Genomic DNA, 24,534 nt, shown 5'->3' on the forward strand with positions numbered 1-24,534 from the left:
CTGAAAGACGTGCTGGTTAGGTGAATTGGCCATGCTAAATTCTCCCTCAGTGTACCCGAACAGGTGCCGGAGTATGGTGACTAGAGGATTTTCACAGTAACTTTATTGCAATGGTAATGTAAGCCTACTTGTGACAATAATAAATAAACAAACTTGTGTCTTTCCTAACACTTTCATACTACATTCAGATGGTGTTTACATTTAGATCTCATTTACACATAACCTTTGTTTCTTTACTGTATCCATTACCAATCCTTTTCGCTGTTCATCATGAAATGGTCTGTATTTTAACCTACCCTCCATCTTATCACTTCTCCTTTCTTCCTCCTGCTGCCTCTCCATTTTTGCTGGCTTAAAATCTCCTCTATCAGAATTGAAAAGAAATAGAAATGTGTAGTTATCGACCTGTTTCTGATTGCAAATGCTGCTGACCTGCCAAGATTTGCCAGCATTTGCAATATTTTTCTTTTGTGCAATGATGATTTTTTTTCCCAAGCCTGATCTTGGATTGCAATCAGAGGGGCGAATTCTGGCTGATTTTCTTCTTCCTAACCAACTGCAGCGTTCCCACTATTGCCGCAGCTGAGATAATCTGATTGAGAACAGACTAGGAATCAAACTGGGTACCTTGTAAATTATTCTTATTCATCCCTGGGATGTGAGTGTCACTGGCATTGTTGTCATCCCTAATTTCCTTTGAGAAGGTATTATTAAGTTGCCTTCTTAAACTGCTGAAGTTCATCATAGAATCCCTACAGTACAGAAGGAGACCACTCTGCCCATCATATCTGCACCGACGACAATCCCACCCAGGCCTTATCCCCGTCACCCCCATTTACCCTGCTAATCCCCCGACTAGGGTCAACTTAGCTTGGCTAATCAATCTAACCCACACAGCTTTCTACTGTGGGGGGAAACCCATGCAGACATAGGGAGGAAATGAAAACTCCACACTCCTGAGCCTGGAATTGAACCTGGGTCCCTAACACTGTGAGGCAGCAGTGCTAACAACTGTGCCACCCTGTGTCTAGAATAGGTGTACCCACATTCTGTCAGGAAGAGAGCACCAGGATTTTGACCCAGTGATAGCGAAGGCAGAGGAATACAGAATCTGTACTCTTGAGAGATATAATCTATAGGACTGTATTCATGCTCTGTAATGATTCGAACAGGCTCATACTCTAGCTGCCTGTTATCAGATAAGAAACATTCACAAGTTGCAAAGCTCTCATGATGGATGTTATTCAAACCCATTGATATGTCATAGCATTGTAATGCCATCCTGGTGATTGAATTGCACATTACATATATTTTACATTTATATGTTAAACAAACCAGCAGGAGTTGCATGTAAAAACATTTAACGATGTAGACCAGTGAATCAGTTTGACTCACACTTAAAAACATCATTCACATGGAAGATGCAGCTGCACACCTTCACTGGCAACTTTGAATGTGTAAGAATATGTAATTTATAGTCAAAATGTCTTCCAAAAGAGGCTGATTACTACCTTTCATATCTGGCACCTATGCAAGGGAACTAATTATCTTCCTCCACATTTAATTCAGTGCATCTCCTATGATGTTAATAATATAAACCATTAAGACACTGAAGTCTCCTTTTTAGATCCATGCTGCGCCAGCTCCAGACTTTGTTAACTGGACCTGCACTGATCAATAAATGTGCCTCATACCCTGATTGACTGCTTGCTGTGTCAAATCAATTGTCGTATTAAGATTCGTTGTATTTTTTCCCCCATTAATGAGGTGTTAAGCAACTAATTTTGCGAGTGTGAAAAGGTGCTATGAAACCTCAACCAATAGAGTATTTAATTTGTGCCATTCATCTCAGCACAAAGAATGTTTTTTATGTAACCCAAGGAATGAATGTTGCGCCTTCTGAAACATCAAGACCTTCGATGTAGTAAACAGTAATGAGGATTGATCTCCAATAGTCTGAGATTTGTCACTCTGAATTTTAAGAAGTGAAACTCATTTCCAAAATAGAGATTGTGCTCAAAGTGAGACATAATTGCAAGTGACAGTAATTATTCATGGACTGACAAAAGAAAAACCTTCAATTTTTTTCTCCATAAACCAAAGTGTGGAATCGCCCTTTAAAGACTGAAGTCCAATGCAATTTTGAACACAGACATATGACCGAGGCTCTGCAACAAAAACAGCTTCAACGAAATACTTTGAAGTACAATTGAGTGGGGATGACTGCAAATTCAGACTGACAACAATCATGCACTTGGCTCCTTTGAGAAGGTCAGATTGGGATATGAAGGTTGATGTGGAAATTTGGAGACTGAGACACTTTTCCCAGTTGGCACATAGCAAGAAATGAAGATTCGAGGTTTATCAGGGTGAGAAGGTGCTTATTCCCTGTGTTCTTAAAATTTATGGATACAGAACCAAACAAACAATAATTGAATAGATAAGCAAATAAAAGCAAAATACTGTGGGATGCTGGAAATCTGAAATAAAAACAAAGTTTCTCTCCCCAGATGCTGCCAGTCCTTCTGAGTTTATCCATCATTTTCTGTATTTACATTGAATATATAGGGTTGACCTTCACCTTTACTGTCTGAGTGATAAGCGTTGGTTGGAGGAAGGGAGAGGAGTGGAACAAGCCCCTAAAATAGAAAAAACAAGTCTGTAAAAGGTGCAGCCTCCTTCCCACACAAGAGGGAATAGGGAACCCGACATTTGGGCCAGTTTCGGGCTGTCACTTGTGCCATATCCCTGGCAGAACTACCTCAATTTCTCAAGCACCAGCCAATTAATGGCCAAGGACTGGGCTTGCTATTCCATCAGGAATGGTAGGGGAGTTCCCGAGGATGAAGGGCCAGTGGGAGGCCCTCCAGCAATGATATTTCAGCAGCTCCACCTGCCAAGGTGAGAGCAGTCATGTGATGGAGAAAGAGAGAGAAAGAAAGAGGGTGCTTCAACATAAATACACTCTCTGGTGAAAAGTTCAGTATTTTAAAAAATAAATGGCCCTTCTATTTCACTTCAAACTTCCCAGTCATCCCACAAATTATTTTGATTTACAAGCTGTAGTTGATGCCAGTACAAAGTTCTTGGTTTCCCCCACTTCCCTCACTGGTCCTTGTCTTTTTTTCCCTTTTCAGATACAGAGGAACTGCAACTTAGTCAGGCAGTGGGGGAACAGTAATGTAGGAAGACAGCGATGAAGGAAGAAAGACTGCCAATCGCTCTCATCCTCAGAGCCGCTAGCCCAGTTACTGACACTGCGCAAACTTTAGGGCAGAGCTGAGATATAGCATCTGGGCACCAACGTACTGCAGCTAGCGAAGGGAACAAGAGTGATGCAGGTGCCAGCTTGCAAGCGGCTTGATAGGAGCAATACAATGGGGCAGTGTACAGAGGAGGGCTGGTGGGCATGCGTAAGGAAATGCTCAATGCATCAGCGGCAAGAGCATGGAGGTTGGGCACCAACTTAGCATCAGACTGCACAGAGCTTGGAATCCATCCCTTCCAGTGTGCAAGTGGAGGCAAACTTCAGAAGCATACTTATGGATCTGATTAGGATGTAGGGGCCATTCTCCCAGCCCACTGTGCTGCAGGCTGGGAGACGTAAGCGGAGGCCATCTAGTGGGTTTCCGCTCAGCACAACCGTCACCGACATCCGGACTTCCAGTGTCATCAGCTCCGCGCCAGACATCGACATGGAGCTGATTTGAATATTTAAATTCTAATTGTAATGCTATTAGTGGGCCTGGCACTGAAGTCTGCGGGCCTGCTTGCAAAGATACACAATGGCCAAACATCAAGGGAATGAACAAAGGTGATTAGCTGACCTTTGTATTCTGTATGGCATGCTCTAATTTATAAATTTGTTTTGGAATGCTTCATTCTGTGGCGGCGTTTATTACAGCATTATGACCAAAAGAATGCTGTAATTGTCAGTCATGGATGGTTGGTAAGCTATCAGTGAGTGGGAATTGGGCTTGCATTTACTGGTATCGCACTTGGACGTATTGATCATGGACAGTCTGGACAAAAAGGGACATGTTGTTTGCCTGCTCCCTTCCTCAATGACAAGGGCAGTGCCCTCATGATGCGGTTATACAGCACGTAGCAGACCATCACAAATCTTTACACACATTCACTGACTACAGCAGGGCTTCTCCAGAGTTGTCCAGACAACAGAAGTGTACCTTCAGCACACCTTTATTGCTCTCGTCAATGCACATGATTGTGTGTGTCATTAACTATGTTACCCATTTAGCGCTCTCTGATTCACTTTGTGGCTCAAATGAAGATGAGATAGTGGACTGCCGTAGATGAGGGCATGATGACAGGTGCCAGATTACTGGGCATTTACTTGTCAGTGATCGCTGCCTGTGGCCATACATAGCAAAGGTGGTGCAGGAGTGAAATCTCCTTCTCGCCCAAGTACCTTCAGAGTTGACATGCAGCACCCACAGTGCAATGTGCATATAGTTAATGGCACCCGGCATCATTAGATAAGGTTGCAAAAAGCCATTTCTCACTCTCCATACTCCTCTCGGGCAGGAGGAAAGGAAAAGTATTTTTCTTTCTTGCAATAAAGGGCCTCAGTACCTTCATTATGCAGAGGTGAAAACAAACTCAGAAATGTTGCTAATAAAGTCTTCCCCAGCTTAAAATGAGCCAAATGCATAAAAGCTCATTGCCACTGTCACATCCAATGGTAATACAGCCTTCCTCCTGTCCTGAAAAAGTAGTGACTGCAGTAGGTGCAGATTTCAGTGTGGAGGTTTGTAATAAATCACAGACATCTGGGACACTGGCCTGAATTCTACAAGCCCAAGGCTCGTAAGATTGTGCCTGAGGCCAATGGAGAATGCCGTTCAGCGAGCCTCGCCCACACAAATTTCGGGGTGGGCACGCTGGTAAAATCAGGGTCGCTGTCCTTGCTGAAGTTCTGATAGTGGAATTGCTCCTAGGAACATCCTGCGTGGATATGGTCTGCTTCAAGAGTCTTCTGCCCCTCCCCTCCCGAGCAGCCTGTCCTCCTCACTATCACCTCTGCTCATTCTTCCTGTCATGCTGTAGGCACCAGCAAATGCTGCACCATGTCTGAGAATATGTGTAAGCCACAAGTAATCAGGGCAAAATCCTTCAGTACCTGACACCACATCCTGTAAATTTTAGCAATTTTCAACAAATCTGCAGACTGCACAACATTCTACAATCTCAGAAAGAACCTGTAGAAATCAATCAGCAACTTTTCCGGAGGTTGTTGATGATCCTGTTAAAAACACTGGCGAGGATCCTTCCTGTTGCTGAAAGCATGCTCAGCTGGACGCATTTCAGAGATGGCATTAGAGGATGTATTGATGCCCAAAATGACAACATTGGCATTAAATCAACATTTTACACTGGCTAAAGTCAAGACCTTCCTATTCTGCACACTTCTGGTCAACACTGCCTGGATACCAGCATCTTCACAAATAATGCCATCCAGCACAGCCAGCACTGCGGATGCCACATTAGAGCAAATTGGCACTCGTTTCTCTGAAAAACTGGGGGATTTTGTCCATATCTTTGAAAGCTTTGCCAGTCTGCAGTCATTTTGAGTCCTGATCTATTATCAGACAAAAAGATTCATCTCTGCTGTCTGATTTGGAATCAGCTGAAGGACAGTGTTTGAACACATTAACCAACCATGCTTGCTCCCCTTCCCAGATACTTATTACTTCACTGAAAATCAAGTCATGCACCTACAGGCAAATGTGTCATACCTCACTTCTTGAGAAATGGGGGTGGAGGGAGAGAATAGCATTGAATGGACAATATTCCCTCCAGGAACCTGCCCTAACCCAGATGGAAATTTCATGTTTGGGTGAGCAGGGCCTCAGGTTGGAAACCTGCTCTTTCGCCAATTAAGATACTTAAATGGCCATTCAAGGGCAGATGGAAGTTTTGCCCACTGCCAATCAATGTTCAAGTGGGTGGTAAATGGCAGTGGACCGCCAAGAGTTAGGAGTAGTGTATTACATGTAGGATGTCGATTGCCGATCGCTTGTCATCTGTCAAATCCTACCCGTGAGGGAGAAGTGGATGAATTTCCATTCATAGGTGAAAGGACTCATCCTAACTCAACTGACGCATTTCTCAGAGCACGATCTTACTGGTCATTCATGACATGCTCCCACTGCAGCAAATTCAGAATATCTGGTGCCCAGCCAAATCTCCATTCACTGCAGTGGGATGGGAAAATTCCGCTCGCATGAACACCCACAATATCCCGGTCTCAGAGTTCTCAAGTAAGTAACTGGAAAGGAGTTAGCTGCTATTTTAATTACTGATTGATATGTTCAACACACAGGTAGGTGAATGTCTTTGCTGTATCACTGGAAAAGAGAACAGAAACAATGTATTTTTATTCATTTTTCTCAAGGCATGAGGTGTAAACTGTCAAGCAAATGGGCTTTTTCTCTGCAAAGTTGTACAGCAGCAGGGCCTCAGAATGAAATGGAAATTGCAGAAGCATTGCAGTAAAAAACAGCTAGAATGGAAAATGTTAATGAAATCGCAGGCAGATTGCTAGTGTTATTAATGTTCCCTATGTATATTACCAGAAAGAACATCAATGCAGTTACTGAGGGGAAAAAAGCCCTATTGGAAAAAATCCTAACCTTTCAAGAGTTTTCCATTGGTATTCCTTTTAAATGAATAGGACAAGGTGTATTTAGTTTGCAAATGGAATGTTTGCTGACCTGCATCAAATCTGACTAAGTGAAGGGTTAAACTAAATTCTACAGCACACGCTTCATTCAGTGTAGCCATGCAGGGTACTGCAATAAAGATAGGGCTGTCTGAACCAAAGGCACATGTTATTACTAAGTTTGCTGATGGAACATGACTACTGGATTTAATTTACATGCAAAGTGAAAGAGAAAATGGCATCTGTAAAGTAACTGATTATCATAGGTATTAGACTTAAATAATGAGCACGCCCCCGCCCCCATGAAGGTCCACATCAAATGCCTCGGTGGCTCCGACTCAGTAACTTTACATTTTCAATTCAGGAGTGGAGGTTTCTAGCTGAACTGCAAGGCAAACCAGATTGCAGGTGAAGCAAAGCTATGGGAACCTTTTACCAAACTGCATGCAACACAAGTCAAGGTGTGCAATCTGGCTATAGCAAGAAACAGTCTTGGAAGAAACATCACCATGGACAGAATTTTATGCTCCCCCAAGGCGGGAGGAAGGGAGAGTGGAATTGAATGCGTGGGATTCCCCCTGACGAGAAAAACCCAGACAAAACTGCATGCTTGGGTGGGCTGGGCCTCAAGCAGGAGACCTGCCCATTTACTTCTAAGTGGCCATTTAAGGGCCGCTTAGGCACCTTATCCCATCCAGCCTCAATTTTTAGGTGGGAGCTGGAGCAGGTGAAAATGCCTCACACTCAGGAGGCCCCCTCAGAGTTGGAATGCCCTCCCCCAGGATGTGGCTTGGCAGCTCTGCGTGCCCCTCTCCCTCAGACCTACTCTACAATGCCACATTTTGTCCCTTCCTGAACCCTCCAGGTGTCCCCTACCCTCATGCCCTGGGACCTCCAGGTCTCAGGACACAGTCCCTGTCACAGTATAGCGGTATGCTCCCGGCATAGCAGAGCTGTGCCTGGCTGGGTTGAAAAGCTATCAACCAATTTGACGGGTGGGACTTCCTTCCAAGAGCAGATGGAAATCCTCCCCACTGCCAATGAACACTTAACTGAATGCTGAATGGCTGTCCGAGTGTGAGAGTCGCCAGCTGCGCATTGGGCACCAACTCTCAGGATGGCGAGGGCCAAACACTCACAGTCCCCAGAATTCTACCCCTTGAAAACATGCCAAGTAGACATCAAATCACAAAGTATCTAAAATTTAGAAGGTTATTGGGTTAGGTTCCTGCACTTTATGTTGCTGACACTCAGTGTATCAGCAGACAAAGATTGAATGATGGAGGTAACTACATATTAAATAGGAAATTATGCACCATACCAGGATGCTTTTGGTACTTCCTTCCAAGAAATTGAATGGATGGAATTTCATGTTAGGGTACATATGTTACAGGTGAATTGTGGAAAGAATGTATTTAATTGTTAAATCACTATTTCATTTTCAATGCATTTTAACATCTTTTACATCCGGATATATTCTCTGACCCACCAAAAACATGCATTAGCATCTACCAATAGGGCTCTGTTTTAGCCCTGACAACTTTAGAGCTTAGTAGCTTTAATGGTGAACATCCTTCAATTCAGAGCGATTTGTATAACATCATTCATTATTCTGAACTATGGAGTTATAATTATCTCCATTTCACCTTGTTCTCATTTTTTCCCATTACCAATTTAACCTGTGATGGACTCCCACTCATTTATTCACTTAAGATAAAGCTTGATGTAACTGCTTTGTGATACCCAAACCAACATGTACAGTTTCAATCCACAAACAATCCATCCACTCCAGGAATAATGGTACTCAGATGAGTGTGAGTACAGATTAGCAGGTTATTCCATCAGGAGGACATTACTGTCTGTTAAATTTATACTTCAGAAGGACTCGACAGAGGAACATAGAGAATCAGCAAGAAATTAATTTTGTTTACCTTCCGCTAACGACAAAGCAGGTCACGAGAAAGATCAGGAGAACAATTCCCCCAGCAACAGACACTGCCATGATGGTGGGTTGGTTTGGATCGCCAATGGCTAGCATGTCTAAGAAAGAAAGGAAAGCAGTTGCTAGATTGTACAGTGTGTTCTCTGAAGTGGAAATTACAGACACAACTACATAATATTGCAGACTAATGTTGGTCTCCCAATGACTTATTACTTGGTGCGTTGGGATGCTGTGATTGGGTGACAGTAGTGTGTTTCTATTGACTAGATGAAGACAACCTGAACTGTTCCACAAGTTCCAATAGTGCAAGAAAATCTCCAAACATTTCTCTGATGTTAACATCTCCATGATTCCCCTAATTGGTCTCTCTCTCTCTTGAAACACTCACAACCCTCTGGTCCCTGGTCTAATTGTGCTGGGGTAGCCTGCAAGCTCTGATAAGTTGATCTACTGATTGATGTCCAAGCATCCACATTACTTATGATGGACCTCCCAGATGGTAAATGGGATTTCGTAACTTTGAAATCTCTGAAAAAGGTGCTTATTGTGTACAGAAGGACATTTCCTCTTCCCAAATAACTTGATTCCTTCGAAGAAAAGTCATACTTAGACTTGGACCTCAAGAAGATTTCCATTAGGCCAATCACGTTCAGTAGTGATTTCTTCTTTGGCATTTAAGGACATTTAGGTTTCTTTAGTTGAACACGGCAATATGTACACAGATGTATTAGTTTTTTTTTACAAGTCATTGGTCATTTTGTGAAAGACCTTTACACTTATAGCCTGTGATTACTCCTATAGCAATCAAATTGAAGGTGGTTTTCGCCAAAAAGAAGTGGCCAGTGAAAGCTTTAAAGATGACTCCAGATTTATTGAATACCATTGAACCTCATTCTTTTTAATAGCTATGCTGTCTTGTAGTTCTATGATAAAAAACATCCAGCCTTTGAGTGAGTGCTGTTTACACTACCCAAACAAGTAATAGTTCCCTCTAGCTGAAAATAAAAAGGCAATAATCCACTCCAGTGAATAATCCCTTTACTAGCACCAGTCATGCAGTGTCACAGAACATTTGAACATGGTTTCTACTCTCATAATTCAAACTCTCAGGATGTCCATTCCAGGGCAGTGAGTCTAAAACACTTTCCCTCTCAGCTATTACAAACATATTTTTACGACTGCTTATATTATGCATTACCTGCCTTTAAACTCATTGAAGAGTACTCCTGGTGACAAATCTCAAAAGGCCAGTCACATTAAACAGTTTAAGGTGATATAATATGGTAGTGCACTTTAGTACAGCTGTTAAGTCCTCTGTGCATTTAAATCCAGGGATATGTATCAATCTGTAATATTGTCATATTCACCTTTGCCCATCAAACTACTAATTCTTGCTTCTGCCCAAAATGTGTTCATATAGGGTCTTTGAGGGTGCTCCACAATCAAATACTGTGGGCTGCCACTGACTGCAAATAGTGGCAAGGTTGTACTATGATCTTCACAGTTCTCCATTCAGAAGGCTTGCTCTGGGATTTTTTTGTGCTTACCTTCTTGACTGGTCTCCAGCTCAATTTCACCACCATAGGTCCCGTGCCCTCCGCTGGTGCGAGCTCTGACCCGAAACACATATGTTGTACCCGGTTTTAGTCCGTCAACTGTCATGCTATTAGATTTGGTTTTTAAAACGGTGTAGTTTTGGTCCTTTTGATTCTATTGCAATAAACACAAAGTGTGATTATAATTATTTATAGTAACTGAACTCATTTTGCATCAAGTGTTGGTAGATTATTAATTAATGGGGGACACATTGTAGAAATTAGGGAATACAATCCCAGATGGCCTTCCCTTCATCATAAGGTCAAAAATGGGGGTGTCTGCTGATGACTGTATAATGTTCAGCACTATTCCTGACACCTCAGATATTGAAGGGTCTGTCCATGTACATCAAGGCCTGGACAACATTCAGACTTGGACTGATAAGTGTTAAGTAACATTCTAACATGCAAGTGTCAGGCAATGACCATTTCCAACAAGAGGACATCCAACGATCGCTCCTTTTTATTCAAAGGCATTGCCGTTGCTGAAACCCCTTCTGTCAACATCTTGGGAGTTATCATTGACCAAAAACTGAACTGCATCAACCCTTGGTGCAGGGTGATCTTGAGCCCATGCTCGCTGTTTGTGGGAATGGCAGCAGGAGCTCAAGATCCGGCAAAACCTGAAGTCACGAATCTCATCGGTGATTTTTGCTGCCCCTCTCTGGTGACATAATCAGGTGGGCGTAAATCTGATTTAAATACATTTCAAAACATTGACATATTGTTCAAGGCCCCATTCCCGAATATTGATTCCGAGGCATATTTTCAAAACTCGCCTACTTGAGGTTCACCCAGACATCAGCCTGTCATGGGGATCCCTACCCCAGGGGCGTAAAGATGATATAGCCCTGGGGGAGAGGGACATGGCTGGGCAATGCACTGGCAAAGCTCCCTGGCACTGCTCCTTGGCACAGATTGGCACTGCCAGGATGGCACCCAGTGATCTCAATACAACTGGGCTTTGCTGGCATGTTGCGGCCTTGCCCCTCTCCATGATGGCATGAAACACGCCACGTGTTTTTTTTGTGACAGAGTATAGTAAGATCTGGAGGAAAATCCGGCATACACCATTTTCTCACTGGAACCAACTCTCAAGACATTTTTTTGGTAAAATGTCACCCTGTGGCTAGGTCTCAGTCTTGGAATTCTGTGCAGGATAACTCTATGAAGCCTGTCCAACCATCAATAATGCACAAGTCAGGACTGCTCCATCACACTCAGTTGCTTTCAGGAGGTAACTTCAAAAAATGGTTACTTATTAATCAGAAGCTCCGCATATATTTTAGTACTGACCTTTTCATAGTAAATAACCTCGTACTCCACAATAACTCCATTAGCATGATCTGGTCCCTGCCAAGCCAAGGTAATGCTATCCTTACTCTTTCTCTCTTTCAGAATCACATTCACTTGAATATAGACAAAACAGAATAAAAACATGTTGTTAGTAAAGCAATGCACTTTCATGGAAACCACAGCATTAAGTAACATATTGGCAAAACACCGATATTGGGTATTATTATACCAAATATAAAGAATCATAGAATCCCCGCAGTGCAGAAGGAGTCCATTCAGCCCACTGAGTCTGCACTGATCACAATCTCATCCAGGCCCTATTCCCGTAACCCAACATATTTACCCTGCTAATCCCCCCTGACATTAGGGACAATTTAGTAATCAATCAATCTAATCCGCACATCCTTGGACTGTGGGTGGAAACCTGAGTGCCCAGAGGAAATCCACGCAGACATGGGGAGAACACACAAATTCTACACAGACAATGACCCAAGGCTGGAATTGAACCTGGGTCCCTGGCTCTGTCAGACAGCAGTGCTAACCACTGTGCCATCCCTTAAAGTACAATGGGATAGAATCCTTACAGTGCAGAAGAAACCATTTGGCCCATCGAGTTTGCACTAAATTCCCTCACCCCCGTTCCATCCCTGTGACTCCACACATTTGCAATGGCTAATCCATCTAACCTACACATCTTCTGGACACTAGGGGGAATTTAACATGGTCAATCCACCTAATCTGCACATCTTTGGCATGTGGGAGGAAAGCGGAGAACCTGGAGGAAACGCATGCAGATACAGGAGAACATGCAAACTCCACGGCCACCCAAGACTAGTATTGAACCTGGGTCCCTGGCACTGTGAGGCAGCAATGCTAACTACTGTGCTGGCGTGCCACCCCAAGATGGTCATTGTGCCTTACAAAGTCCCAGTTGCATCACATTTACTTAACTAATGCCCTGGAGTTTGGTTCTTCTCTGCACTAAATTGAGAATGATGCAACATTTGTCAGGTCTCACTATTTCCATATGGCAGTTGACTTGCATATGTCCAATGACTCAGCCATCAATTCTGAACACAACAGCCACTCAGGTCTATCAGATATGTTGTACTCATGAATGGGAGGTTCTGTAACTTAAAACTTTCAAAACTGTTCAAAAACAATTCATGTGATGACTGCAGGAGCCAGTCCCCTTTATGCTGTCAAAAATACTATTGCCATAACCCTTGTGCTGACAATCTCATGCGGAATAATGGAGCTCTGGTAATAATCTGGGCGGCATGGTGACACAGTGGTTAGCACTGCTGCCTCACAGCGCCAGGGACCCAGGTTCAATTGCACATTCTCCCCATGTCTGTGTGGGTTTCCTCCAGGTGCTCTGGTTTCCTTCCACAGACCAAAGATGTGCAGGTTGGGTGAATTGACCATGCTGCATTGCCCCTTAGTGTGAGGAGGACTAGCTAGGGTATATGCATGGAATTAGGGGGATAGGGCTTGAGTAGGATTCTAGTCAGTGCAGACTCCATGGGCCGAATGATCTTCTTCTGCACTATAGGATTCTATGAAATCAAAGGCTATGATGTCACTGAGCACTCAGGTTTCAGAAGCTGGGTTAGTGAACTCTTGTTAGTTTTCAACCGAACTTGAACCTTTTACTTGTCCTGGCATCATAGTTTACGTCACACATTTTGACCAATCTTTGTTTTCTTGTTATGAGGTGCTGGGCATGAGGTTCCGAGGCTGTGGTGACACCCCAGTCTCAGGGCTGTTCCTGCAGATGGGTCACAACGTTTTGGAGGGAACTCATTTAAACTTAGCAATGCAGTTAGTAAATATTGACCATGATAACTGGGGGTGGGATTGCATTGATATATTGATCCTTCACCCCTGGCAGCTAGGTTCAATTCCAACCCAGATTCAGATTCTGATATAAAAAAATCTTCTCCCTGTCAGGCCTCAAATGGTGTGAACTTCTCTATGGGATAGAAGAGACCCGAACGGAACACAAATTGGCACCAATCTGAAGGTTTCAGTTAGAGAAGCTGTGAAGATGGCTCTGAGACTTTCTCTGAGTGTGGCCCAAGCTAATGATTTGGAATTAGTTTCCTGGACTCATTTCAATGATTGCAGGAGGTTGAAAAAAAAATCCAGATTTACTTCCATTTAATTTATCATTGGAAGATTCTTTTCTTGCCTCTCCCAGGAAGCATCATGGCACCGAGGGAGGAGTCATTTGATGTTATGCAGAAGGCACTAAAACTGCTGAGCCAGGCCAGATAGAGCTACGGTATTGTTTGACCTTTGTGTATATTCAGATTACTTGATGCTGGTATGAAGAGTGAAAAGGTTTGAGTAATTTAACTACAAAAATGTGAAGGTAGAATATATGTATAATATATGGGCTGGAGTTGCTATTATATTTAGGGAAAATGAATGACTTCACTTCAGATGATGGAGACAGCAGCACACTCCAGGCAGAGCCATTGTGTGAAACAAAAATCATATGAGTGAATAGAGATTTATTTTGTTATAACCTCAGACATTTTGTTTTATTTTATTGAGGACTCAATGTAAAGAGTCAAATGTCGAAGTGCAGGTCATTGGCAAGGTTGACAAAGAGTGGGGGAGAATATGAGCAAAATAAAGCTGTCATGATCAGACAATGTCAGATATAGGCCGTAAAAGTGTGAATATTGCAAACGAAAACATGTTCCGCCATTTCAAGGCCAAAATTATAAAGGTTGGTGAAAGAAAATTCCTCAAATGTATCAGACTCTCCAAAGCCATTCGCGATTTGACAAGAAGTGGTTACTTAAGGAAAATAAACTACTGAGTGGTGCAAGGTGCACGACAACCAACTACCTGCTTAAAATCCGGTACAATAAGTTATTTCAGAGTACACAGGAGGCGATTCTCCTCATGAAGGGAGCAGTTGCATCTGGAGAGGACCTTCACTCTCTCTCCTATATTTACCCAAGCCCTCATCCATTTTTAATACAAAGAGATTCATCGGCTGGAATTCTCCCATCCTGTCCACCACTGGAATTCCAGCACACAGGGTGCAGACCATGTAAAGGTCTATTGAAGTCAGGCGGGAATCTCCAGTTTTCAGGTGAGCGTGCCAGAGAATCCCACCCATCAAGTAAGCCTGCTGGGCTTCCTGCATGATTCACCAGGCCAAAAAGAAGCTCACCGGTGCAAAGTTGGAAAACTTCAATCCTACTCAGAGGATATTAATCTCAGGGACTTGAAAGGGGCATTAATTCTCGCAAGATCTAAAATAAGAAACCAACAAAGTCATTTTTGAAGGCAGGAGTTGTGACAGATCCGTTACTGGAGACAAAATAGAGGAAGCAGTGACCATCCACGAGGCTCTTTCAACACCTTGTGCTGCTGCAGGGGTAGATACAGCAGTCTCCCATCTGGCAGCCCCAGGTATTGGTGACAGAGGTGGGAAGGTGAAAAACATAGCAGAAATTGACAGCACCACCCACCCCCCCACCCCCACTGCAACCCCCGAGCATCCTGTCATGATTGTGGCACAGTAAGTTAGCACTGCTGCCTCACAATGCCAGGGTCACGGGTTCGATTCTAGCTAGCCTCAGGTGTCTGTCTGGGTGGAGTTTGCATGTTCTCCAAAATGTTTGCGTGGGTTTCCTCCAGGTGCTCCGGTTTCCTCCCACACTCCAGAGCTCTGTTGGTTAGGTAGATTGGTCATGCTAACTTGTCTCTAATATGGAAGTTTGGTGGGTTAGTTATAATGAAGCAGGGGTTTGGGGGAAGCGTGGAAAGCTCTTAGCAGGGTCAGTGCAGACTCGATGGGCCAAACTGCCTTCTTCTGCACTGTAGGGATTCTATGAGTTGCATGTCACTGGTGAGAAAGGACTGAGTGAGCAGTGGCTGGCCAGGGAAAGGCAGGAGGACATAAATCATGATTGTAAATCAGCCTTGCTGCCTCATTTTCCACGTCTCCACCACCATGGGCTGTCTAATACCGCTGATATCCCGTGTGGCAGCCTGGAAGAAACTGGAGTCAAAGAGGTTCAGGACTTCCATTACCATGACTGCAAGAGCCCTGCAGGATATAGCACAACTCCATCACTGCTTCCCTGGAAAATTAAAGGCTCTGACTGAGACACTCTTCAGAGAACTGCAGGTATGTTGTCCTAGACCTGGAAGATGGCGAGAATCCTGAGCGCTTATCTCCTACTAGTGGCTCCTGCTGTTGTATTGGCACCCTTCACTTACTTCACCCATTAGAGATAAATGCCTTTAAAAACTGGGGAGACTTTAACTGAGCATAGCTGTGGATTCCATTTAGTGATGTCTGAAATGGGTAGCACAAGTGGGGCTATTCTTTTTGGCAAATCCAAGCATCATCCCAACTTATTTTCCTTGTTTGGGATCAGTAGGCAGGGTGGATTCCGAGTTGGATCTGGTGCTTCAGAGTGAGTCCGTCACCAAGTGACTGCAAGTGTCAGGCTCTGTGGCAGCATCTCAAATGAGCAGGGCTGATTTTAATGAGGGCAGCAGCTCTCTCACTGGGAGAATACTATGTCTGAATTCCTTCTGACCAAGTCCACGATCAGGAGGGCATGGAGTTAGGACATCAGCTACCCTTACACTTTTTTAACCAGTTCTCCCAGCCTTCCATTGATATAACTTCCTCTCAGCTGGCTTTGCATGCAATCAGTGGTGTTGAGTTGAGAATATGTCACTGTCATCGCCACAAGGCAGGCCAGAGAACTGAGATCAGCAATGGGTAAGTTTCAATTCCCCAACCCAATGGTTTGTGAGAGGATGGAACTCCTACAGCCACTAAAACGGAGTTTAACTAATTTAGCATAAGCCACAAATTAAACGTGGAGCATCTCCAGTCTTAGACAGCTCAGCTATCCTGGAAACCAGCAAATGCCATATTTTTAAGCCAAGCCTTAGAAATCTCAGCAAGGTGGAGTCCAACCAATACGTGCTTTGAAAATAAATTGAATTGCTATTGGATGGTTATTTCACTAAAACTCAAGGATAAGGATTTGAGTTTTCCTTCAATTTTTTAGCTTAAAACATCCTATCAATTATCACCAATTTTCTTCACAGTAGTGTTGTATTCCTGGTGAATATTTGCTGTTTTAATCATATCCTGTTCCCCTGCCACACCTCCACACTTGAGCTTGAGTTGGCAAAGCGAACCTGGGGAGAACTTTTAGACTGAGGTCAAGCCACTGAAAAAATGAACGACCTTGAATTAATTCGTCTGTGTAATTCTCTCTTTCTCCTCGGAAAACCAGCCAAGGCTGACACACTTTCTCTTTTGAAGTACAGGCTGGGAATGTTTTGAAGAATCAAGCCTCCAAAATTGCCAGCCTGAAAGCTGGCAGCCGGTAGCTGAAAGAAAACTGGCCAAATGGTCTGACAGTATCTTCAATTCTGCAGTGAGCACTTCACTTTGCCTTCTCTCTTGCAGCAGACAAGTACATCTGCAAATGAATAGCTCTGCGAGACTAGCAATTACAACTGTGCAAAGTGATTAGAGTTGCGGATCATTAGCAGCGCAATCACTCGGTTCTGATTGCTCAAGTATGTACTGACTAATCCCTTTGGCACAAGTTCAGAAAATGTCAAGTCGATCTTGATTTTCATAGTGAAAAAAATGCCACGCATGAAATCATTAATAATACTCTGTTGACTGCCTTAAACTCAACTTATAAACCAAATGCATGCATCTCCAGAGAGGGAGTGAGATTACAATGGAAGCATCTACTATTATTATTCATTATCACTGCTATTGCTATTAGAATATTGAGAGGAAGACAGAATTAGGTCTCTTTTAGTTGTAAACAGACTTAATGAGTTTGGTTTTTAATCCACACAAAGGCCCAGGTTTTATCATAGTGGAAAGGTATTTCCGATCTCTGTGGGGTCCTGATTGAAATCAAGCGAGAGTTCATGCATGCACGATTCCCAGGGGCACCTGGCCATTTAAATCTCCTGCTGCTTCCGTTGAAGTGGGACTTTGGTCAGCCAGGAGTGTGAAACCTGGGGTGTGCAGATTAAACCCGATAAAGACAAGGCCTGACCGTATTGGATTTGTTTAGGTAGCCCTTTTGAGAACCAAGGTATCCCCCTTTGGATAGGGTCCCGGGACAATTGAGGGAGAAGTACAGCATTCTTTAACATTGTTATAATTAAACATGATTTTGCACTTCTTACACAAAACATCACTGACATGAACTGTCCAAGTGTCAAAGAACTGCCGTTCCCCTGCAAAGATAGGAAAGTAGTGTTCGGTTTAAATTTTTGGCCATTACAAGGATTTTCACCATGTTGTAAAGGTTCTCCATTGTGCTGAACATTTCAGCCATGGCTTTACTATCTCTGGACAATCAAGGAGAAAGTCAGCCTTAGACCCTTATTCAATAATAATATCTAGTGGAAAATTGAATTCTGTGGGATCATGAGCAATAAGCTAGGAAAGACATTGCCTGGAATGCCTCCCATTGCTTGCTGAAACTCGTGCAGGAGCTAAAACAAAGGGATAATTTGACCTTGCTTGAGAACTGCAAGAGTGCAAAATTCAGTATTAATTTAAGCATATTTGAGAGAGGAAAGAAGAAAAGAGAGTGAGGCTGGATGGAAAGTTTTACATAACGCTGGCTAAAATATGAAATATCCCAGTCTAAGGTTTATGATCCTGCTGTGCAGTATAACTAAATATTGATCACCATACTTGATTGCTTTTTGAAAAGTGTGGCCAAGGATGTTTCCTTTAACAATGAGGAGCTAGCTTCTCCTTTCTTTAGTTGATGACTCCTTGCAGTATCCCTAGAATTGGCATGTTTCAAAGCAAAACATTCCTGCAAAAAATAGGTGGCTGTTCATGGTAACTTGATTCCAAGCGATGTCACATTTGGCAGCTGAGTAGAGATTTGCTTACCTGCCTGGCTGGTCGTGACATTGATGGAGACATACTGCTTAGGACTGGGGCTTAGCTCAGATACGCCATTCAAAGCCTCAAGGTCGAAGGTATAATTAGTATGTGGCAGCAGATTGGTGACAAGAACTTTTGTGTATGTTAATCCAAACTGGCGGGGGATGAAATGGAGGCCACTCCCACAGACGCTGCATTTCCTGGGATCCCCCACACACTTCTTGCAGTGAACGTTGTACATAATATCATTCCTGCCACCGCTATCCCTGGGTGGGCTCCATTCCAAGGTGATGGAGGTCTCATTTGTTGCTGATATGGGATTTTCTGGTGCTGTCGGAGGTCCTAATATAAGGGAAAAAACAAATTGCATGAATAATAATGGTGTCATAGTTTCCATGTACAAACAATTTCCTTTTCATTCAGATGATAGTTCCTCTAGATTCCTCATAATGGAAAGGTGATATTTCATTTTTTTTTAATATTTTGTTTTCATTACTTCATATGAACTGGCAAAAGTCCAACAATGTTGCAAGCACTGAACAGACACTCAATCCTCCAATGTGGTAGGAAGTTCACTATGTACAATATTGGTTTAAAGATTGATGGCATAGTGGACAATGAAGAATGTTATCTCTAATTGCAATGGGATCTTAATCAATTGGGCCAGTGGGCTGACGAATGGCAGGTGGAGTTTAACTTAGACAAATGTGAGGCGATGCATTTTGGTAGATTGAACCAGGGCAGGATTTACTCAGTTAATGGTAGGGCGTTGGGGAGAGTTACAGAACAAAGAGGTCTAGGGGTACATGTTCATAGCTCCTTGAAAGTGGAGTCACAGGTGGACAGACTGGTGAAGAAGACGTTCTGCATGCTTGGTTTCATGATCAGAACATTGAATACAGAGTTGGAATGTCTTGCTGAAGTTGTACAAGACATTGGTGAGGCCACACTTGGAATAACATGTGCAATTCTAGTCATCCTGTTATAAAAAGGATATTATTAAACTAAAAACAGTGCAGAAAAAATTTACTAGGATGCTACCAGCTCTTGATGAATTGAGTTGTAAGGAGAGGCTAGATGGATTGGGACTTTTTTCTCTGGAGCATGGGAGGCTGAGGAGTGATCTTATAAAGATCTATAAAATAAAGAGGGGCACAGATCAACTATATAGTCAATATCTTTTCCCAAAGGTAGGGGAGTCTAAAACTAGAGGGCATAGGTTTAAGGTGACAGGGGAGGGATACAAACGCATCCAGATGGGCAATTTTTTCACAAACAGGGTGGTGAGTGTCTGGAACAAGCTGCCAGGGGTAGTAGTAGAGGCGAGTACAATTTTAATTGTACTCGCCTCTACTACTAAGCACAATCTTTTAAAAAGCATTTAGATAGTTACATGGGTAAGATGGGTATAGAGGGATATGGGCCAAATGTGGGCAGTTGGGATTAGCTTACGGGGTTTTTTAAAAAAAAGGTCAGCATGAACAAGTTGGGCCAAAGGGCCTGTTTCCAACCTGTAAACCTCTATGACTCTATAAATGAGAAGCCTTAAACCTGTTTGAGGCCCCATCTGCAAAACTGCTTTGCTTTGGTGTAACTGCCATTATGTTCTACTATTCAATATAAATGTACCAATCATACACAAGGGTTTGTAAAACAATAATGCAGGTTCCTTATTTGGAGACATAACTATATACAGATAGATTTGCTTGGAGGTGAAGTATCGTATGAATGTGAGATTCATAGAATCGCTATAGAGCAGAAGGAGGCCATTCGGCACTGACTGTCTGACAGAGTATTTCACCCAGGCCCTATCCCCATAAACTCACAAAATTACAATGGTGAATCCACATAACCTACACTAAGTTGGGACACTAAGGATCAATTTTGCCGTGGCCAATTCCCTAACCTACACATCTGTGGGAGGAAACCCGTGCAGACATGGGGAGAATGTGCAAACTCCACATAGACAGTGACCCAAGGCTGAAATAGAACATGAGTCCCTGGCGTTGTGAGGCAACAATGCTAACCACTGTGCCACCATGCTGTGCTACAGCTTGGGTGAGATTTCCCACACCCCTGTGGCATGCTTTGCAGTGGTGTTGGTGGCCCACCAATGGCCAGCAGTGGGATCTTCTGGTCCCACTGCTCTCAACAGGGCTTCCCATTGTGTGCAACCCGTCACCAGGAAACCCAGGGTAGGGGCTTGCCATCGGTGGAACTGGTAGATCTCACCAAAGGGAACAACTGGAAAATTCTGGCCCTGATCTGTACCCTGTGACTTGCCAACTGCCTACAAGTCATGGGACTAATTTTTCCCATCCTGCTGAGGAAACGATGAAAGAAAGTTCTTTTTCAGGCATGCACCTTTAAAGGTGTATGCACATCATATCGCAGCAGCAGGTACTGTCTACATTGAGGAAAACAAGGTCTACATGCAACCTAATGGAAAGTCTGTCAATGAATCATTCCATGCTGCCACTGAAAAGATAATATTCTGTTGAAATTCCTTATCCTGAACCTGAAGATCGATGGAGCAAGAGAACTCTTCCTGACCTCAGATTAAAGCCCCGTCTATCGCTCACTCCCCACCTTTCAGTCTTAATATGTTTCACATCCTCTTGCCTTGTTCTCCCATATTCTGTTCTTCAGACAGGCATTAACCTATTTAAAATAAATAGGCTACCGCCTGCCTAAAAATAGCACACACGGGTTTGGAGTGTGACTACATTAAGCAGACTTAATACATTTCTCAACTATCCCAAAGCACTTTGCAGACAGAGGGTTAGATCTCGCAGTTATTGATGCTTTGGAAATTATAGCTGCCATATTTGAGCCAACAAACTGGACTGAAAGAAATGACAGTTAATTTATTTTGGTGGTGTTGATTGAGGAAGGGGTACTGGCCAAGTCACCAAGAGAAATTAATATTTTCATGCACCAGTACTTTAGTGTAATAACAAGGCTATACTAAACTGTCCAAAATATGGTCTTTGGCATCATAGGTTAAGGTGAGGATCAGTTTCTAAAATGGATATAAAAGAGTCATTGGAACTCTCCAATGAAGAATTGAGACATTTACCCAATGACCTAGCCAGTGGTTAGCCCTCAGTGATCTGCTAATTTTATTTCATCTTGCTGTGCTCAAATTGGGTTCTGTCTGTCCCTAAATTGAAACACTGACAACACTTCAAAAGTAATTTGGCGCCTGGGCAGTGTTTTGGGTATGGTCTGAGGTTGCAAAAACTGCTCTATTAAAGCAGCCTGTGACTGGCACACCACCTACCATATCAAACATTCTTACACAAGTCCCTTGCCACAATATCACTGACACACAAGGTGCATTGCAATAACTCAAAAGCTCCTTCAATAGAACCTCACAATTTCCAAACTCACAAGCTCTACCACTTAGAAGGTCAAGGGCAGCTGATGCATGGGAACATCACTACCTGCAGGTTCCTCTCCAAGCCACACACCATCCTGAATTGAAATTAGATTTTGTCATTCCTTCACTGTTACTGGGTGAAAATCCTTGAGTTCTCTCCCTCATAGCCCTTTAGTATAATTATATGCTCAAATTCCCCTGCAAGAATGAAAAAGAGAAAATAAGGATTTTTTTTCAAGTCAATATCTGCAATGGATTTCATCAGGGGCACAAACTGTCGACAAACTTTTGTGTATAGGATGCCGACCAATATGAATATTTTGCTACAGCAAAATTAAGTTGTATTTATAAAGGGCTTTTAACACAGTAAAATGTTCCACAGTGTTCAAAAGCGTAATTGGACAAAACAAATGACACTAAGCCAAAGAAATAGGCATTAGAAAAGGTGACCAGAAGTTTGGTCAAAATGACAGTTTTTAAACAGCATCTTAAAGGAGAAGTAAGCAGTGGAAAGGTTTGGGGAGTGGAATCCAGAGCTTAGAGTCGAGTCTAGATGATTGATGACACAATGCAAAAGGTGATGAGGAAAATTTGGCTCTTTTTATTGCTATGAATACATATATCCCCAAGAACTATAGATGGGATTTCCCAGCTGCACTTGCCTGAAAACTGGAAAATCCTGCCTAAGGCTAATGGACCTTTGCGTGGGTCTGCCCCCACCCCCACCCTCTATGATTCTTGTAGTGAGCAGAACAGAAAAATTTCCCCCCTATATGTTTTTCAAAGATTGGAAGGACATTGAATTATTTGGATATTTTCTTGGGAGCTGACCTAGGGTTTTTTTTTAAGTTCAGAAGTTCATTTGGATTGTGAGCCAATTGCCTATTACCAAGAAACAGAAAATAGGAGTAGGCCATTCAGCCCTTTGAGCCTACCCCACCATTCACTATGATTATGGATGATCTTCCAACTCAGTAACCTGCTCCCACTTTTTCCCCATAATCCATGGATTCCAAGAATCTTGCAAACATTGTATGTTTACAAAAAAAGTTACAATGTTCTGGTCTCAGCTGCTTTCTGTGTTAGAGAATTCCACTGACTCACCACTCTCTGGGTCAAAAATGTTCCATATCTCAGTCCTAAGTGGTTTATCCCATATTGTCAGACTGTGACTCCTGATTCTGCACTCCCCCATCATTGGGACCAGCCATCTGATCTTGTTAGAATTTTATAGTTTTCTTTGCCATCCCTCTTCCTTCTTCTAAGTTCCACTGAATATAATACTAACTAACTCAATCTCTCCTCATGTCAGTCCTGCCATCCTAGTAATCAGACTGGTAAACTTTTGCTGCACACCCTTTATAGCAAGAACATCCTTCTTCAGATAAGGAGATGAAAACTACACAAAATATTCCAGGTGTTATCTCACCAAAGCCCTGTATAACTGCAACAAGACATCCTTACGCCTGCACTTGAATCCTCTCACTATGAAGACCAACATACCATTTGCCTTCTTCATCACTTGCTGTACCTGCATGCTCGCTTTCTGTGATGGTGTACAAGGACACCAGTTCTCACACATTCCCCTCTCTCAATTTACAGCCATTCAGATAATATCCCATCTTGTTTTTGCTACCAAAGTGGATAACCTCACATTAATCCACATTGTAATGCATTTTCCCATTCATTCAACCTGTCCAAATCACACTGAAACATCTCTGCATCCTTCTCACAGCTCATCCGCCGTTCCTGGAGTTTTGTGCTATCTGAAAATTTGGAGATATTACATTTAGTTCCCTCTTCTAAATCATTAATATACATTGTGAATAGCTGGGGTCCAAGCAATGATCTCTGCAGTACCCGACTAGTCACTGTCTGCCATTCAGAAAAAGACCTGTTTATTCCTACTCAGTTTCCTTTCTGCCTCCTAGTTTGCTATCCATATCAATACACTACCCCAATCCCATGTCCCATTAATCTTACATGCTAATCTCTTATGTGGGACCTTGGCGAAAGTCTTCTGACAGTCCAAATAAATCACATCCAGTGGTTCAACCTCATTAACTCTACTAGCTAGATACTTGAAAAATTCCAGATTTGTCAAGCATGATTTTCCTTTCATAAAACCATGCTGATCCCATCTGATTCTGCCAAGTGATGCTACTAAATCTTTTCTACTGAACTCTAGCATTTTCTCCACTGTCAACGTCACACTAACTGGTCTGTAATTTTGTGTTTTCTCTCTGTCTCCCTTTTTAAATAGTGGGTATGCATTACCTACTCTCCAATCTGTAGGAATTGTTCCAGAGTCTTTAGAATCTTGGATGGTGACCACCAATGCATGCACTATTTCTATAGCCACTTCCTTAGGTACTCTGGGCTGTAGATTATCAGGCCCTGGGGATTTATCAGGCTTCAATCCCATCAATTCCCCCAACATGTTTTCCCTATTAATATTGATTTTCTTCAGTTCCTTCCTGTCATTAAACCCTGTGCTCCCCAATGTTTCTAGTGTGTTACTTGTGTCCTTTTTGAAGGACAACTAAAGTATGCATTTAGTTGGTCAGCCATGTCTTTGTTCTCCATTTTAAATTCCACTGTTTTTGACTGTAAGAGACTGCATTTGTCTTCATCAATCTTTTTCTCTTCACATACCTATAGAAACTTATAGCCAATTTTGATGTTCCCCACAAGCTTACTTCTGTACTC

At 42.8% G+C, this 24,534-nt stretch overlaps 1 protein-coding gene across 1 annotated transcript in view; it reads right to left on the reverse strand.

Annotated features, from left to right (window-relative positions):
• The window catches only part of LOC145340894 (ephrin type-A receptor 3-like), a 343,738-nt gene that overhangs the window by 103,263 nt on the left and 215,941 nt on the right, over window positions 1-24,534 (reverse strand). The window contains exons 5-8 of the mRNA XM_080185441.1: window positions 18,450-18,785; window positions 11,516-11,628; window positions 10,172-10,334; window positions 8,614-8,722 (exon numbers count right to left, since the gene is read on the reverse strand). Coding sequence (XP_080041567.1) covers window positions 8,614-8,722; window positions 10,172-10,334; window positions 11,516-11,628; window positions 18,450-18,785 — 721 coding nt within the window. The remainder of the gene's footprint in view (window positions 1-8,613; window positions 8,723-10,171; window positions 10,335-11,515; window positions 11,629-18,449; window positions 18,786-24,534) is intronic.

Source organism: Carcharhinus amblyrhynchos, chromosome 3 (assembly GCF_965287045.1).
Source record: "Carcharhinus amblyrhynchos chromosome 3, sCarAmb.v2.hapA, whole genome shotgun sequence".
Lineage (NCBI taxonomy): Eukaryota > Metazoa > Chordata > Chondrichthyes > Carcharhiniformes > Carcharhinidae > Carcharhinus > Carcharhinus amblyrhynchos.